At 48.0% G+C, this 17,751-nt stretch overlaps 1 protein-coding gene across 1 annotated transcript in view; it reads right to left on the bottom strand.

Annotated features, from left to right (window-relative positions):
* Positions 1–17,751, bottom strand: part of Arhgef10 (Rho guanine nucleotide exchange factor 10) — a 91,460-nt gene that overhangs the window by 46,173 nt on the left and 27,536 nt on the right. The window contains 6 exon segments of the mRNA XM_052751763.1: positions 1,029–1,145; positions 3,267–3,446; positions 3,691–3,768; positions 9,207–9,313; positions 11,114–11,225; positions 13,708–13,824. Of these exon segments, the coding sequence (XP_052607723.1) occupies positions 1,029–1,145; positions 3,267–3,446; positions 3,691–3,768; positions 9,207–9,313; positions 11,114–11,225; positions 13,708–13,824 (711 nt within the window).

The following is a 17,751-nucleotide window of genomic DNA, read 5'->3' as shown; positions in this document are numbered from 1 at the left end:
CTTAGCAAGGCCTAGACTCAAGGTCACCTGGCCCTGGGGAGGACACTGGGAGGGACTGTGGCCACCGCAATGCCACAGTTTCTATCACCATCAAGTTCCTGACAAAACCCTCAGAGGAAATCAATTTCTAACTCTGTAATGTCTCTGTTCCCTCTAGGAAAAGATGTCACAGCTCCAGGACACAGAGCTCAGCTTCTCCAAAGCCAGAGGATATTTAATCTCTGGAGGGCCCTCCTTGAGCTGACCGTGGTGCAGTGGGGACCTGAGCTGTGTTTAGTAGAAGGGAAGGGGGAAAGGTGTCCCACCTTAAGTCGGACATCAGTGTTAGCAAGAACACGTGCCCTGTGTCTGCTCACCCCAGGCAGCAGACGCCAGAAAATAGTCCAAGGACCAAGAACACACTGTGCTCTAAGGCTTTGTCATTCAAATGAGACTGAGCAGGGATGCCCAAGGTCCTTGAAGGGGACTTCAGTCTGGTTCACTGTGCATCAGCCTCAGGGAGGCTTTCACACGGAGGCCTCTGAGTCCTGCCTGCAGACCAGCACCTCCAGGGAAATGCCCTCCATCGCGGAACGGAAGAAGGCAGCAAGGGCTTGGGCTCTCAGCCTGACATCAGGAGGCACAAACTCCACATCTCCAGCATAGGCCCCTCCTCCCAGGGTCAGCCTTTCCAGGCCTTGGCTTACTGCTCTGTCTCAGGAAGGGGGGTCATTTCCAACCGTAATCTGGATGTGAGCTACTGTCACTCCTGACCCCATGCTGAGATTGGAGGCCCGGTCATCTGCGGGTTCTGACTGAAGTTCCTTTATGTCTATATTCATGTAAGTACACTTTTAAGGTGAGCAAACCAAAGTTCCTTCAAAATCCCCAGACCTCCCGATACCCGGGGATCTGATGGTATTGACTCTCTACAATAAACGGCACCACGTGTTCAAGGCATGCCTCGGTCCGGCTTCATTCCAAGGCACTTCGATATGGGACTTGTCATAAGACACAGTTCACACCCGAAGCAGGGGAAGTGTGCTTACCTTTAAGAACTCCAGGAAGGCGGGCTTTGTGGCACACGTCTTCTTGAGGACGGCCACAGCTGTGCTGAAGTTGTTCACATACTCGCTGTAAGCATCCAGCACCATGGACTTGGAGAACTGGAGAACAGAGATTGGGAGAGGCACGGCTCGGAACGTGCCCTTCACGATGCTTTCACAGGACACACTGCTGTGGCTGCATGCGGTTCTTCCTCCCTGAGTATTTACAGTGAGTGCGCTTGGTGTCTACTTGGCTGGACACTGCTGGCCTGACCCCAACACACCTACCTGGTGCTGCACTTTGAGTTTAGGAGGTAAACCCTCCTGACTGCAGAAGAGCACAGCCAGCCCAGCTCTCAGTTTCCTTGATAGACACAGCTTCCAAGAGAATAAGGGCCATCACACAGTGGCCCCAACACCCTCCCTTGGACACAACCTACCTCTGGAAACACAGGTTAAGGCCAACCCCTTCCCAAGGTGGAGCTATCACACCCATATGCTAACAACCCCTATTTTTCTGCAAACGCAAAGGCTTCAAGATGCGGGATGAGGCAGAACTGGTGTCCCCAGCATCAACCTTTTTATTCTTTCACAAAGGCACCATGTGTCACCAGGGACAGCCAGGTGACCAACATGAGCATGCTTTCCGGTAAACCTTTCTTTTGTGTGTGTGTGCACGTGTGCGTGCGCGTGCGTGTGTGTCTGTCTGTCTGTCTGTGTCCTATGTACTGACACTAAAACTAAAATTGTTTCTGTCTACTTCATCTCGTATTTGTACAAGAGAAAAGAGCTCGGCTGGCACTCACAAGCAGGAAGCTGAGGCGGGACACCTAGAGTTCAAGGCCAGCCTGGAATACGAAGCAAGTGTCTCAAAATAATATAACAGGGCCAGTGTGGTGACTCAGAGGGTAGAGGTGCTTGCCCATAAGCCTGACAACCTGAGTTCAATCCCCAGGACCCACAGAGCATGCAAGAACAGAGCTGACTACGAAAAGTTGTCCTCCGGCCTCCACATGAGCGCCCCCCCACACACACACAATAAAAAATAAAATGTCATCGAGAAATAAACAAATAAAAATAACGGTCAAAAGTTTGCTACATTACCAATGTGGCATCATGTAAGTATCCAAGTACTTTCCCCACAAACCTTCACGCTTCTGTCCCTTTGACAGCGACCTTAAATCATCACAGAGCTAACCTGCTTCCTCCACAGCCATCTATTTCCAGACTGAAAGGGAAACGACCCGCACTGTGCGTAACCCCCATGAAGAGGAAAGATAAAATGACTCCAGATCCATGACACATAAATGCTGTGCCCTTGGCTTCTGGGGGGCTGCTCCTGTTGCCAGGAAATGTCACCTGCAAACGTCCCAGCATTATATTCCTCTGCATCACCATGGAGGTGATCCATGCATCACCAAATCCTAGAGCCCCATAACAAAACATCCAAGCCAAAGAACAAAGGTTCGAGGAAAACACTCGGGTATTTTTCTGCCTCGTTTTACCCAGTCACCAGGCATGGACTACCGTGTAGAGAAAGTATGACCTCCATCAGGAAGGGGCCTGGTGACCTGACCACTACACAGGCAGGGCCCTCGTCTCAGGAACAAACGCACGACTCAGTTAAATGACTGTGTACCCAAAACCTGATAAAGTGTTTACACTTAAGCCTTTTTGGACCTGTCCTTTGTCTCAAACCTCTGCACAGTCCCCTTTGTCCCCCGGGCAAGGGGTCCCTGCTCCTTCCCTGAAGGTACAAACTGGGTCAGGGCACTAACTTATCAGCATGCATCCTTACAAGCTCTGGGGTTCTGGGAAGGGATGCCACCCTAAAAGGAAGCCACAGAGCTCCACAAACTTAGTATGGAGAACTTGACACCTGACTGGTTAATTCACATCATGGATGTTGCCTAAGCAAGTGTTATTCTATTTGTCTTGCTGTTGTTGTTACAGTTTATAATTTGGGGTTTAAAAGATGACAGTTGTATCTACAGAGGTGTGTTTTATACCCACCGTGTTACTTAGTTAACGCCAGAAAATAGTCTAAGGACCAAGAACACACTGTGCTCTAAGGCTTTGTCATTCAAATGAGACTGAGCAGGGATGCCCAAGGTCCTTGAAGGGGAGACTTCAGTCTGGTTCACTGTGCATCAGCCTCAGGGAGGCTTTCACGTGGCGCCCTCTGAGCCCTGCCTGCAGACCTAGGGCCTCAGGGTGGGGGAATGGGGTCTGCTGAGTTACCGAGGCCACGAAAACGTCGCCGATTGTTTCCACGGCATCCCACTCAGACACACGGCTGGCCAGTGCAATCTGGAACATGGAGTGACACTGTAGGATCTCTTTGACACGATAAAACACCATCTTGAGCTTCCTGTCACTCAGGAGCCGGGGCTCCATCTCAGACAGCGGCTTCTCATATTGCTGAACCGGAAACAAGGATGGACAGTTCAGTCACCCAAGGTGGCAAGAGAGTTAGTCTCGCTTCCAAACCAATCACGTGACTTCCACTGTCAGCACACAGTCACGACACGTACACTTTTGGGAGAATTTCTCAAACTTGTGTATGTTTGGTCATAAATTATATGCATACAGAACATATACAACAAAACTATGTACAAAGGGGTAAGAAAACGTGTGTGAAGTATGCAGCATTGTGCTCAGGTACCTCCAAAATCCTCCGTAAGGCATCTACGTAGTTCTTCTCACTTTCAACAATGGAACCCAGGATGTACCTCCTTAGGACCTGTCAGAAATGTGAAAACAAGAGGGTAGAAAATTGCTTCAGAACACACACAGGTCAACTGTACTTCCAGGTTAAAGCTTGTGAATTAAAAATACATTTCTGCCAGGTGTGGTGGTGTGCATCTTTACTCAGCCCTGGAGAGACAGAGGCAGGGGGATCTTTGTAAGTTCAAGGGCAATGCTGTTTACACAGCGAGTTTCAGGCCCGCCAGGCTACCCAATGAGGCCATGTCTCCAAAAAATGTAAAATATTTTAAAAATAAGGTGACCTCTGAGGAGATGTTTTAAGTGGTATGTTAACTAAGTAACACGGTGGGTATAAAACACACCTCTGTAGATACAACTGTCATCTTTTAAACCCCAAATTATAAACTGTAACAACAACAGCAAGACAAATAGAATAACACTTGCTTAGGCAACATCCATGATGTGAATTAACCAGTCAGGTGTCAAGTTCTCCATACTAAGTGACGTGCCGTTTCACGTATAAACTGAGGGCAGAAGAGCTTCAGTCTCAATCAAATAATGCTGCTAGCAACAGCAACCCACGAATCATTACTCTTAAGTTACAGACGAGCAGAATGCCTGGGAAGATGGAAGAACTGACTCTGTTTGCTAAGACCCAGCTGGGCAGCGTGTTAACCCTCTCCTGTCATGAGAGGTGTGGTCTTCTCATGAGAGACTGTGAGGCGCTTGCATTTAAAACACAGCATTTTCTGATTCTTTTCCATTGTGAATATAAAGGATTAGCGTATGGCTGTAACATGTCTGCAAAATGCCAGCAACGACATTGGGTACTGTCATTACCCCAAGTACATCCCAGCAAGTGTCAACTGCCAACAGAAGGAAAATAAGGCATAACACCACAGCAGAGTTGCCCTCAAGTCAACACTCACAAACACACTCATGCTCCACATATCCATTTGTACACACATCATCGTCACACGTGATGTGGACACACGCACACACATCACATTCACACCAGTGCACACCAGAACTCTTCTAGGCAAACAACTTGCTAAATGGCATTATCTGAAGATACTGCAATGCCACCTAGTGGGCCAAGAAGTCATTTCCTCCCAAAAAACTCAACGCGGTTCAGATTTCAACCATGATTTTATGAGAGTCATTGCTCTCTTACAAAAAGGACTACATATTCAACCCACGAAACTAAAGACAAAAACTCTTCCGAGGATATCTAAAGAAACTGTGTGTGTGTGTGTGTGTGTGTGTGTGTGTGTGTGTGTGTGTGTAAGAGAGAGAGAGACAGACAGACAGTGTGTAGGCCAGAGATCAATCTTGTGTTGTCATCCCCAGGCACTTTAATTTTTTTGAGACAAGGCACTTTGTTGGTGTGTGGCTCACCAGTTGGGTAGCTTGCTCGTCAGTAAGGAGCCGTAGGGATCTGCCTGCCTTTTTCCCCAGTCCTGGGGTGTATCTCACTATGCCCAATGTTTCTCACAGGTTCTAGGGGTCAAGGTCAAATCCTCATGCACATGCAGCAAGCACTTTACCAACTAAGACGTACAAATAGTTAGTAGTCAGGAGACTGAGGCAGGAGGACTGATGATGAGTGAGGGCTAACTAGTGAGTTCCTGATGGTCTTGCCTATACATCTAGAACCTGCCTCAAAAAATACAGATGAAGTGGGGGTTAGAAACACACAGAATGGTCATGAGACTATTTTCACTACCTTAGTTCACTCTCAGGAACAGCCTAAGCACAGGTTCTTCACTGTAAAGTATACTCCTGCTCGCAGATCCAGGAAACTATTTCTGCCAAAAATCAGAAGCCCAGACCCTACCCTGGGGCTCTCAAGTAACAGTGCCCAAGGGTTAGCCTAAGGATTCAGACAGCTACATCTTAAGATCCTGAGATAACACCTTAGGTCAATGGACCAGAAATTGGTATAAGGTGGTCAGCATACAAAACCCACTGTCGTCATCGAGATTTCCTGGCTACTGCAGATGTCAGCCTTTGGGGGCACTTAGAACTGACCTATCAAATGGATATCCAGAGAGGAGTGGCATTAGAGAGCACCCAGTGATGTAACATCATCCTAAGAACTACACATCCAAAGTTGCAGAGATCAAGTTCACCCAGGAACACTCAAGAACCAAAGGAACAACCCAGGGGAGGCAGTATTATCCTCAAGGCAACAGGTCTGCTCAGAGCGGAATGAGCAATCCTCACTGAGGCCTGGGCCTGGAGAGGTTCCAGACCCTTCTCTGGCCATTCTTGTCCTTATATGTGATGCTTTGAGGTGACTGATAAGATTCAGCGCCCTCAGCCGGGCGGTGGTGGCACACGCCTTTAATCCCAGCACTCGGGAGGCAGAGGCGTGCGGATCTCTGTGAGTTTAAGGCTAGCCTGGACTACAGAGGGAGTTCTAGAAAAGGCGCAAAGCTACACTGTCTCGAAAAACCAAAAAAAAAAAAAAAGATTCGGTGCCCTCAGGATGCAAATAATTTTCAATAACAATCTCAAACATATAAATAAGAGCTGTCCTACCCCTTCCAAAATTAGGGCATGAAAAGAATATTCAACACACAGTCTTTCTGGCTACTTCCACTACCTTCTTTCTCTTTCAAAAGGGAGGGGGGAAAAAGAATCCCAAAGCATCAACACCCCCAGTTTAACCTTTAAAGACATAACTCTCAAGGAGAACTCAGTTGCCAGGGAGAGAAATAATAGATGTGAATCACAACTGTAGGAGAGCAAGCTGAACAAAGAACACAGAACTCAGGACCCCTGCTCAGGGTCAGGAGTGCCAAAATAAAACTCAAATTCCTCCACTGAACCTCACAAACTACTACAGTATCTCCATGCCATGCAAGAGGGGAATTGGAGTTAAAATCAGTCAATGTGACCAAGCTAATCCTAGTGTGGTCTATGGGCCTTTCTGCAGAGATGTCTCTACTTACAGTCACCTGGGTAACCCACAGGGCACCTCCACCTCCACCCCTGTGTCCTACTAACCACAGTGAGCACCCAAGAGGCTGCTGGGATTGGGAGGTGCCAATACCTCCTGTTTAAAATCCTACGAGTGGACTGGAAGGGGGAAACACTTGTTCAAGCCTGAAGATCCGAGTTCCAACACCAGAAGCCAAGGTGAAAGGAAAGAACTGACTCCCGAAAGCTGTCCTCTAACCTACACACACACACACACACACACACACACACACACACACACACACACACACACACACACACACCATGGCATTGCCTACCTGCACACAAACACATACACACATCATGGCATTGTCTGCCTGCACACACACACATCATGGCATTGCCTGCCTGCACACACACACACACACACACACACACACACACACACACACACACTATTGGCCATTTTCTCCTTGCGCAGTATCCCCATCTCCTCACACATCACACATCTACCCACGGTTTCCTCACACTCTCGTTCATTATCTCCATACCCCATACACTCCCTCACTTCACACATCCCACACTACTATCTCTACATACAGCTCACTCACCTGTATTCACTATCTCCTCACAAACCACGCAGCTCTATTTACTGTCTCCTCACACACCAGACACCCTAGCTCGATAACCCCAGCTACCCTACACCCCTGCCCACTGTCTCAAGATATGCCACATCCCTGCTCACATGTTCACACACTCTACCCTCGTTTACGGTCTTACCCCATCAGTGTCTAGTTCCAGCCTATTTTTGTTTGGATGGTGTTGGCTCATGGCTGCCTGGCTCCTCAGGTTCCTTCTATCCTTGCACCCCTAGGGATCTATACCTAGCCACACCTCCTCTGTGGAGCTGCCCCTCCTCTTACAATGGACAGCATTTCCTCTGAGCTTCCTGTCTGGCACAGGAGTGTGGGCAGAGAACAGGATCTGGGTATCATTCATATCTTTTGTCCCCGGTATCCAACTGAGATCCTACATATGATCAAATGCTGGGAACAGTAATGTCAGATCACGTCAAGAATGCTGGCGGTAAGCCTTTCCCTTGTTATAACTCATGCTCACACGAGGTGGGCGAGCCAGGCAGTGAGAGAGGTTCTTTGTGCCTGTGACAATCTGTCAATGACCCTTTTCTGGCCAGCAGCTCAGGTCACTTCCCCAGCTGGGCACGAGAGAGGGGTTAAGAGCGGTGACTTCCGCACGTGTATCTGTGAGGCGTAGTTCAGATCGTTCGCCTCCTCCACGGCCAGCTTTTTCTGTGTAAAATACACACAGACAGAGAGGGCTTTTGGGGATCACGGGCTCCGGAGTGCATCCGGCCTCAGCCCTGATGACTGGTAATTAACCAGGCAGCTCCCAGGCTGTCTGTGTAACCCTGCTGATGGACCACACCTCTTTACTCACTGCCACTCTGCCTTGGTTCCATTTTCAATTCTCAGAAAAGGTAAGCTTGCTAACTGGGCCTGAACTCTATTAACAGCCCCTAGATATCCTCTTTAACCTTTTCAACGCTAACCTTGCAATGTAGCATGTTATTTTCCTTTTATGTGTCCACAGTCTCTATCTATTTACCTATACATGATTATGCATCTCTATCTATCATCAGCCTGTCTACCCAGCCACTGATTCATCTCTAACTTGTCATTAGTCTTCATTTATTCATCTGTGTATTATTCACAAATTGAATTATGGTTTGTGTCTTGTGTTTTCTCTTCCTTTTACCAAGGAAAATCAAACTGAAACCACTGACTTTCTCCCCTCTGTACTTACTGTCAGATGTTAAGAAATGAATCACATCCAGATAATTTCATTAGTTATTAAAAGTCTATCATTTGGGGGCTAGAGCGATGGTTCAGGGGTTAAGACCACTGGCTGCACTTGCAGAGGACCCAAGTTCAGTTCCCAGCACCTACATGGTGGCTCAGAACCATCTGTAATGCCAATTCCAGGAGATCCAACACCCTCTTCTGACTGCCTTGGGCACCAGGCATGTACATGGTGCACTTACATACACGTAGGCAAAACACTCACATTCATAAAATAAGTCTTTAAAAAGAAAGTCTATCATTTTAATCTCAATTTTAGGCACCTATGTATACATCTTTTACACACATCTGTATACTGTCTCTTTAAGGGTTTTGTACAGATAAGTTCTGGCTATATATCCCAAGTTGGCCTCAAACTGGTAGCAATCCTCCTGCCTCAATTTCCTCAGTGCTAGAATTACAGGCATGATCCACTACGTCTTACTGTCTCTATAAAAGTATCTAGAACTAGAATAAATAAAGTGTGACACAGAAAGTAAGTTCCACACATTTCTCACACTTCCACTTGGAGGTGATATTTACGGTATTTAAGGAACTGTGCTGAGGCCAGAGCTGAGACCAGACCTTTTCATGGCTGGTTTAGGAGCAAAGTGTGGAAGCCCCAGTGATAGTTCGTTCTCAGAGACACTAGCCGGTCCTCTAATGTGAGCACCAGTGACCCACTCACCTGTTGCTGAGACAAGCCTTCAGGCATTGGGGTCAGGACAGCCTCTGGATGCTTGCAGTCCACATCAATGAACAAATTCTGCTCTTCTTCAAAACAATACCTTTGATCTAAAAAAGGAAAAAAGTAAGAATGCATGAGTCTCACATTAAAATTCTGTATTTATGATATCATAGCACAGTAAAATAAGCCGTGTTTTAAAAATAAAATAAATCTTCTGTGTAAGCATTTCAAGTTCAAATATATACTTCCCACCTGGCTATTATTAAATTGAAAATTTAACAAACCCAATAAAAAATTCTTCCACAAGGGTAATAAAGCATCAGTATTGAAATTTTTGTTTGTCTGTTTGTTTTTCAAGACAGGGTTTCTCTGTGTAGCTTTGCACCTGTCCTGGAACTCACTTTGGAGACCAGGCTGGCCTCGAACTCACAAAGATCTGCCTGGCTCTGCCTCCCAAGTGCTGGGATTAAAGGTGTGCACCACCACCGCCCGGCTAGTATTGAGATTTTTGAAGTTTATCTTCAGTTATGTAGCCAAACGGTAGGAAAGGTATTTTAGTTTCTAACATTACACAGCAACAAAATCAGAAACAGGAAAGCAGCAGGGACGGGCTGAGAGCAGATACTTCGTAATCACGGAGGACTCAGGTGGGACCTACTTACTCACTTCCTGTCTTTCTTACACTGGGGTCCGAAAAAGCACCATTTTACAAAAATCAAAAACTTTAAACTAAATCTGGGAATACAGCTCAGTGGCAGAGTGCTTGCCAACGTGTGCCAGGCCCTGGGTTCCATCCCCACCACTGGGAAGAAAAGTTTAAACCAAAACTAAATCCACTTCTAAAAACCAGGCAGAGCTGAGTACGCTAGAATGTGCACTGAGTCTGGAAGCAGGGGTCACAGGGGGCTTCCAGGTAAGAGAAACCAAGAGAGAGAGGCCGATTGGATGGCTGGGGAAACCCGAGAGGATGTTGGCTGGGTGGCTGGGACCTCAGCAAGTGATGCTTTTAAGGAGATTTCCAGGTAACGGAGACATCCAGGACCGAGAACTCTTGCTCAGGCCAAGCTGCTGGACTGGCCACTTGGGAAGTGGAGACAGACGGTGTGTTTAGGGACACACCTTTGAGCTACTGCACCTCTCTCCTACCCCCACTCCCCAAAAGAACCATCCCATTCTGAGCCAGAGCTCACAGCTGCACGCATTCCGGAGGCCTCTGCCAGCCTTGAGATCCTAGCTGGTATCTCAACTCTAGGAACTTCCTCTGACCCAAAGGATCTCATGCCCACAGTTTAGTGACAGCATTCAGTGTCCCCGGACACACACAGGCCACACAGGCTGTGGCCCTTTAGTGAGAGTTAGGAAAACTTGAGCATTGTGACACCAAGTCTTCCTTCACCAGCAAGAAGGCTTCCATAACGCCTGAACACCCCTAGTCCCTGCAGAATGACAAAGACTGGGGGAGTCAATACACGGCCAGTATTGTCATGCACCAGTCTGATTTAGGATGGGTGAAGTGACTAGAAATCCGGAGAGGGTCCCTGCACCTGAGGGCTATAGGGAAGGGGAACAGGGGAACAGTTGGGGCACTAAATACCCTCTAGTAAAAGGAGGCAGCCAGAGAGACAGCTATTTACAAAGACTCCCTTAACTTTCTGATTTTATTGTATGCATCCCTTTACGTATTTTGCCAATGAGTCTCAATATTCCGCAACGACGTGGGGGCCATAATGGTCAACCCTCTCCTTCATTTGGGAAGGGCAGGCCTAGGTCAGCTAGCTAGAGCAAAAGTCTGTGCTGAGGGGACGTGCAGGAACTTTCCATGCTGCCTCCACCCCGCACCAGCCAGTGCCGCAAGAGAAGGGAAAGCTGAGCCAGGCTCGTGCTACATGCAAAAACGGGTTCTGGACCTTGAGCGAAAGACTTGGTCCTGATGAAGGAACGGCCTCTCTTCACGGCGGCTTTGGTCTTCTCCAACCCATCTTTGGTGCCCTCCTTGGCTGCCTTCATGAGCTTCTGCATCTGTAAAACAGAAGCAAATGAGTAGGGAGCTGGGATGGTTCCGCACAATGTCACCTGCTGGTACTTTAAAAGAATACTGTCAAGTAGTCTGAGTGGAAACACGGCCTGGAATGAGCTTTTCAGTTAGGGAGACGCTTCTTGGTTATAGTATGTGTTCACGGTTCTGAGATATTTCTGATTTTTTTGGTTTCTTTCTGTTTTTTGTTATTGCTAAAGAAGAGTCAATCCTTCCTTGACATGGTTCAAAAACCTTCCTGCTACATCAAAGGTTTTGTTGTTGTTGTTTTTATTGCAGTAACTTCCAAACACAGGGAGCTTTGTAAGTGGCAGGCAGTCACATGCCCCTAATCTAAGGTCAGAAGAGTTCATTGCTTGCTCACTTCAATTAAGCTTTTGGATGTCCTCTACAGGAGTCCTTCCTGACAAGTCCTAGGTCTACACCCAGTAGGTGGGAGGGGCAAGAAAGAGTCAGGGATAGAGAGTGGGCTGAGACTGGCCCAGGTGGGAAGAAGACAGCCAATCCCTCTGTTGGGACGTAAATCAGAAAGACAACAGCCCACGCGGGTTGAGTTCACTGGACCTGGTTTCCTCCAGCCAGGCCTGTGACTTAACATTCAAATTTGGGCCACAGGTGCCCAAGAGTGGCCTTGGCACATGCTGGCATCTCCTTTCTTACTCTTTAAACAGCTGGGAGTGGAGGTATTGGCAGTAGACACTGAATGTCCTTTCAAAGAAAACCCAAGAGGCCGGTGAAGAAATAAGCCAGCATCCCTCACCCCAACCTCTTGGCAAGTCTGCTTTACCTCTCAGCAGGCTGCCACGGCAACTAAGCCCGCAGCTCATGCCCTCTGCTACCTGCTCTTGACCGCTTCACCTTGCCAGGGGACAGGAGTCCTTACTGGCAGTCTTTGGGAGAGTCTACACTGAAGTCCCCTGCTTCCCAATGATGAAACTGCTGCTTTCTAGTCAATGACCATTCAACGTAGCTATAATTAACCCCTGATCTACACTTCCAACCCAGCACCCAACTCGGATTTCCATCCCTTTTATAACCATTCTTTCCCGTAATAGTAAAAATGATAAAGTGACTCTTGTCCCCATCCTAATTCCTGCGTCCCTCAGTCCATGACCATCCATGACCATCCATGACCATAACCTGTTGGTATGTCAATGGCTAGCTCTTTTAGCTTACCACAGGTACCTTTCTAGGCCCTGCTTCTCCTGACCCCAACCATGGGCAGCTGTACCTCAGCCCCACTTGACCACATCAGAATAATCAGAGGAATGCAGACTAGGGGCAGAAGGGGCCCTTTAGACCCCAAAGCACACCTCCATGTTTGGCAGAAAAGATTCAATTCTGGGAGATAAGGAGACTCGCCACAGGCTCAGCCTGAAGGCAGGGCTCTTACTTTTCATGCTCCTACCTCTTGCTCACATCTCTGGACCTGTCACTCAACAACATCCATACATCCGTAAGCTGGACTGAGCTGACTTCGTGCAGCATGCTACCCACAACTAGCAGTGAGCTCATGGCTCCCAGGAAAACCCTGGAGCTAGCCATCTCATGGATCTGCCTCAGTCCTCTCACTGCCCTGCAGGGAACCAACCGGATGCTGGCCAAATGGTGACATGACTCTCTTGGGGAGGCTGCTCTGCTTCAGAAAGCCTAGTGTGTAAATGCTGAGGAGTGGAGCCACCACCACCTGCCCAGAGCTGGCTCCAAGGACATCTAGTTTTAGTGAAACCTCATCTAACACATGAATAAACCTCACAGGACCAAGGGGATGGCGAGTCAGGGAAAGTTACTTGACAGTGCCCTTTTAAAACACATCTCAAAGGACTAAGATACGCAAAGCCAGCAGTTCTCAAACTTCTGGCCTAGGAGCCCCTTAAATGTCACAGTCATTTCTGTGTTTTTGAGCGGTGCTAGAAATGGAGTCCAGGGCCTTGAGCTTGCTAGGCACTTGCTTTAGGTCATTCGGCTCTTAAAGACCACGGAATGCCCTACAGCTTTCACTTCTGTGTTATTAATCTAGAGCAACAGTAGTAAAGTTAAAATTGGTGACAATTTTAAACGTTATATTGATATTTATTTAAAAGATAGTAAAGCTATTGCATTTCCATTAAATGACATAATTATGAGAAATGATTTTATTTTCCAAAACAAAATTGATATTCATTTTGCATGCTGGGGAATCTCCCAGACACTGCTTGACTCCACACTCCATCGGTAGTGATATCACACATTGCAAGCTCCTAGAAACTTCCTCCCTTCCTCTTGTGAGAGACCGAGTTCAGATATCGTTAAGGATGGCCCTTGGTGACATTCAGGAAATGCCCACGTGACCCAAGAACCCTGGGCCGTGCTTTGAGAACCACTGTTCTGGCCGAGCTGCACATGGCATCTACCTTGTGCACAGCATGGTCTGCTCTGGACCACATGCTCATCGCAGAGGGTAAGGAGGAGCCACACACACACTACCTTCCGCTCCCGCCTGTGCTTTGCCTGCGGCACCTCCACGGCTCCCACCGTACTGGCCACCAGGCCTCTCATCTTTTCCTCACAGTGCGCCTTAAAGCGGTTTAGGTCATGAGAGAGCTGTGGCACAAAGAGACATGCTTTTCAGAACAGGCTCTGTGGGTCCCCAGAGGCTATCCTGCATGAAGGGTGCGGCACTTGCCGGCTGGCGGCCACAGCCAGCTCTGCTGACCTGAGGCGAACGCACGTATGAGCGAGGTATGCAGGAAGGATACATGCTCCTTCCACCAGTGGGCTGCAGAGGCCCCAGGGAAGAGCAGGGCCGATAAATGTACAGAAAGACCTATGGAAGATCAGTCCGTGACATCTCGAGGAGACAAGGATTCACACAGGCAAAAACACACTTAAGGCTATTCTGCGTCAGCACCCATGGGGAGGAGGAACCTGGTATTCAGGATCGTGCTGGAGCGCAGTTACTGTGGGGAAGACAGCCTCCATGCTAACATGACACCCTGACTGGGTGTTGGCTGGGGTGTGCCGAACCACCCTTCGACAGTCACCACCATCTCAAACACACACAGCCAGCCGCTTCTCCTCTGGGGGTAATGTCTCATGTCAACCAGGACAAGCATTCTTTAAAACATATTTAATAGAAATTGGATACCAGTTCAACAACTCAGTTTTACTCTGGTACTTCAAAATACACGACACCTTAAATCTAGAAAGCCTTTTCTCCTTGCACTTCTGTGTTGGGCAGGTTTACACCCCACCCCACCCCCCAGGACCCCTGTCCACAGCCCCCATCCTCCCGGCAAGGAGGCGTGGGCTCTGCATTCCTTCCTTACTGCTCCACACTCACAGGCCATTTCCCAAGCATCTCTAGCGCTTCCACTAGCCAGAAAAGGCTGCTGAGCTGGCATTTCAGGAGGCCTGACAGTAAGTATGAGTCCACCTTGAGTGCAAGGAGAACAGCCCCCCTGGCATTGCCAGACTGGATGCCATCTTCTCAAGTCAATCAAGAGGACAGGCCTGAGTGTCTGCTGCAACACAGGTTCGTAGGCTCCTTGGATGCTCCCACTCTGGGTTACTTTTTAAGGACCTTGGATTAGGTCGGGAATGTCTAATAAAGCTCAATGCAGACAGCTATCACCTCTTCATTAGCTGCCCTGGCTACAGTTGCAGATCCATCCCTGGGCAGATCCCCGCCACACTCCTGATCACACAAAAAAGACCCATGATCCTGGAGAAAGCCTGACTGCAAGCCGGCTCTACTGATTGTCCTTGGGGCTGAAATAAGTTAGAGGAAAGGGACAGTTCTCTGGTGACAACTTGCAAAAGTACAGTGACACAGAAATGTGGTCACGACCACAGCTTCTGGCTGCTGGGGTCACTGGGGGGAAGGCAGGCAGGTCTCAGATGAGGACCTCATGTGGGTTGTCTGTCAACCACCTCACACAGGAAGTGCTCAGACACCACCATGACTGTTCACCCGGTCAATCAACCCTTATACCCTGCCACGGGCAACACCACCAACAGGAGTTACACACGGTGCCCACAAACCCTTCCACACCCGGCCATAAGGGGACCCCACCAACAAGAGTATGTGACCCTGCCAGCCACAGAGAACCCCACTACGGAGCTCACCCCAACAAGCTGTGGCCAGGGCCAGGGACGCCCTCAGTCTAATACTCACTCTTAAAGGCTCCCATGTCCCTTCCTGGACTGTAACCTAGGACGTTTTATGCCCAAAACCAAAAGTTCTCTCTAGGGAAAAATGATCCAGGAGGCTGGGGTCTCACTCACTGTTCACCATCGTTTCTCGGCCCTATGTTTTCACAGCATCCAGTTCACATGCAGTTGTCCACTGGCAGGACCGTGTGGGACAAAGCAGAGCTGTGCCTATCCTGTCTAAAGGGACCCAGCCAGCTGTGCACAAGGCCTGCAGCCGCCCCGTGCATCCATTTAGCGACCACTGGAATTTTTCCTCCCTTTTAACCTTGCCTTTTGAGGAAGGGTCTTTCTCTGCTGTCCTGATACCATACACCCCGGGCTGGCCTTGAACCCCCAGCAATTCTTCTTCTCCAACCTCCCAAGTGCTGGGATTACGCCTGTGCCAACGCACGGCTTTTACCGCCTTCTTAGCGTCCAGGTGGTTGAGCCTGTTTAGGGTGGCAGAAGTGACTTCACAAGGATGTAGCAGCCAGAGCCTGCTGTGCTTAGAGATGAAAGACTGCTTCCGTGGTACCCTATGCCCCTCAAACTACACATCGATGTGCTGTGGGATGTTCTGTATGGCAAATGTGTTGCTGATTAGTCAATAAATAAAATACTGATTGGCCATTGGCTAGGCAGGAAGTGTAGGCGGGACAAGGAGGAGAATAAAGCTGGGAAGTGGAAGGCTGAGTCAGAGAGACACTGCCAGCCGCCATCAGGACAAGGAAGATGTAAAGTACCGGTAAGCCACAAGCCACGTGGCAAGGTATAGATTAATAGAAATGGATTAATTTAAGCTGTAAGAACAGTTAGCAAGAAGCCTGCCACGGCCATACAGTTTGTAACCAATATAAGTCTCTGTGTTTGCTTGGTTGGGTTTGAGCGGCTGTGGGGCTGGCAGGTGAGAGAGATTTATCCTGACTGTGGGCCAGGCAGGAAAACTTAAGCTACAAATGGCGTCCAACGTGGTGGCAAGAGTTTCCACCTAAAAACTGAGAAAAAAGATTCTAAAACGGAGCTAAAAACAGCTTCCTAATTGTCTCTCTCAAATGAGCGGCAGCTGCTGGTTTGAGCTACTTGTGGGTTCTTAGCTTGCGTGCTTGACCTGCCGTATGGCGGCAATGAGGCCTCTGCAAGTGGTACATTAAGCTGCATGGTGGATTTAGACTTTGCTAGTACAAAACAAAAAAAGAGGTTTCTGGGCTACACGCTGCTTGGCTAAAAGCATAGACCCACGATAGCTCCCAGAGCTGGTGGTAAACCACCGCCATGTTGGGAAGCTGAGGTGGGCGGAGCCAGCAGCCACAGCTGCTGCAGTTTAAGGCAATAGATTCACAATAAGACAGATTCAGATGTAATAGTTTACAATGTGTGTAAAAGATACGTAGGCTTGAAAGAGACAAAAAAGGTGATATATAGAGTTATAGAAACAAATACATAGTTTTAAAAAAATAAAGTCTTTAAAGAGACAGTAAAATTAATATAGAAAATAAGCCACGTAAAGATGAATATTACACAGAGAATCTGGATTGTGTTGTCTTTGGGATTTTTAACTGCAGAAAAACATTTGATTGTAAAAGCTGTTGAGTTATGCCGAAATATATATTTTAAAGGTACCTTGACTTCAAAATTTGGATATAAGGATATGTTGCTTTGGAAAAGAGTCTCTGCTTTTGTTCCCACAGAAAGCCAAAGGCTATGGATTTTTTCCAGATTAAGATACATCAGGTTTGACCAGCCAAGACCCCCTGAAAGGTCTCCGATGACACCATGGCCCAGATGACCCAACATCCGGAATGGTTTCAAGGCAACTGGCTCAGACGATACACCCTCATGGACTATTCCATAATCCTAAAATTTTCTTTATGTTCCCATAAGATACAGCGCCCCCCTCCAGCAGGAAGTAGTAAGAGAAGCTACGCCCAAATTCAGAAATTACATGTAATTTTACTTTGTTAAGGTTAAAACCTTCCTTTTTGAAAAAAAAAAATGGGGGAAGTGCTGTGGGATGTTCTGTATGGCAAATGTGTTGCTGATTAGTCAATAAATAAAATACTGATTGGCCATTGGCTAGGCAGGAAGTGTAGGCGGGACAAGGAGGAGAATAAAGCTGGGAAGTGGAAGGCTGAGTCAGAGAGACACTGCCAGCCGCCATCAGGACAAGGAAGATGTAAAGTACCGGTAAGCCACAAGCCACGTGGCAAGGTATAGATTAATAGAAATGGATTAATTTAAGCTGTAAGAACAGTTAGCAAGAAGCCTGCCACGGCCATACAGTTTGTAACCAATATAAGTCTCTGTGTTTACTTGGTTGGGTTTGAGCGGCTGTGGGAC

The sequence above is a fragment of the Peromyscus californicus genome, unplaced genomic scaffold (genome assembly GCF_007827085.1).
Source record: "Peromyscus californicus insignis strain IS unplaced genomic scaffold, ASM782708v3 Scaffold_23__1_contigs__length_62951481, whole genome shotgun sequence".
In the NCBI taxonomy this organism is placed as follows: Eukaryota; Metazoa; Chordata; class Mammalia; order Rodentia; family Cricetidae; genus Peromyscus; species Peromyscus californicus.
This window is presented reverse-complemented; position numbering and strand designations above follow the sequence as displayed.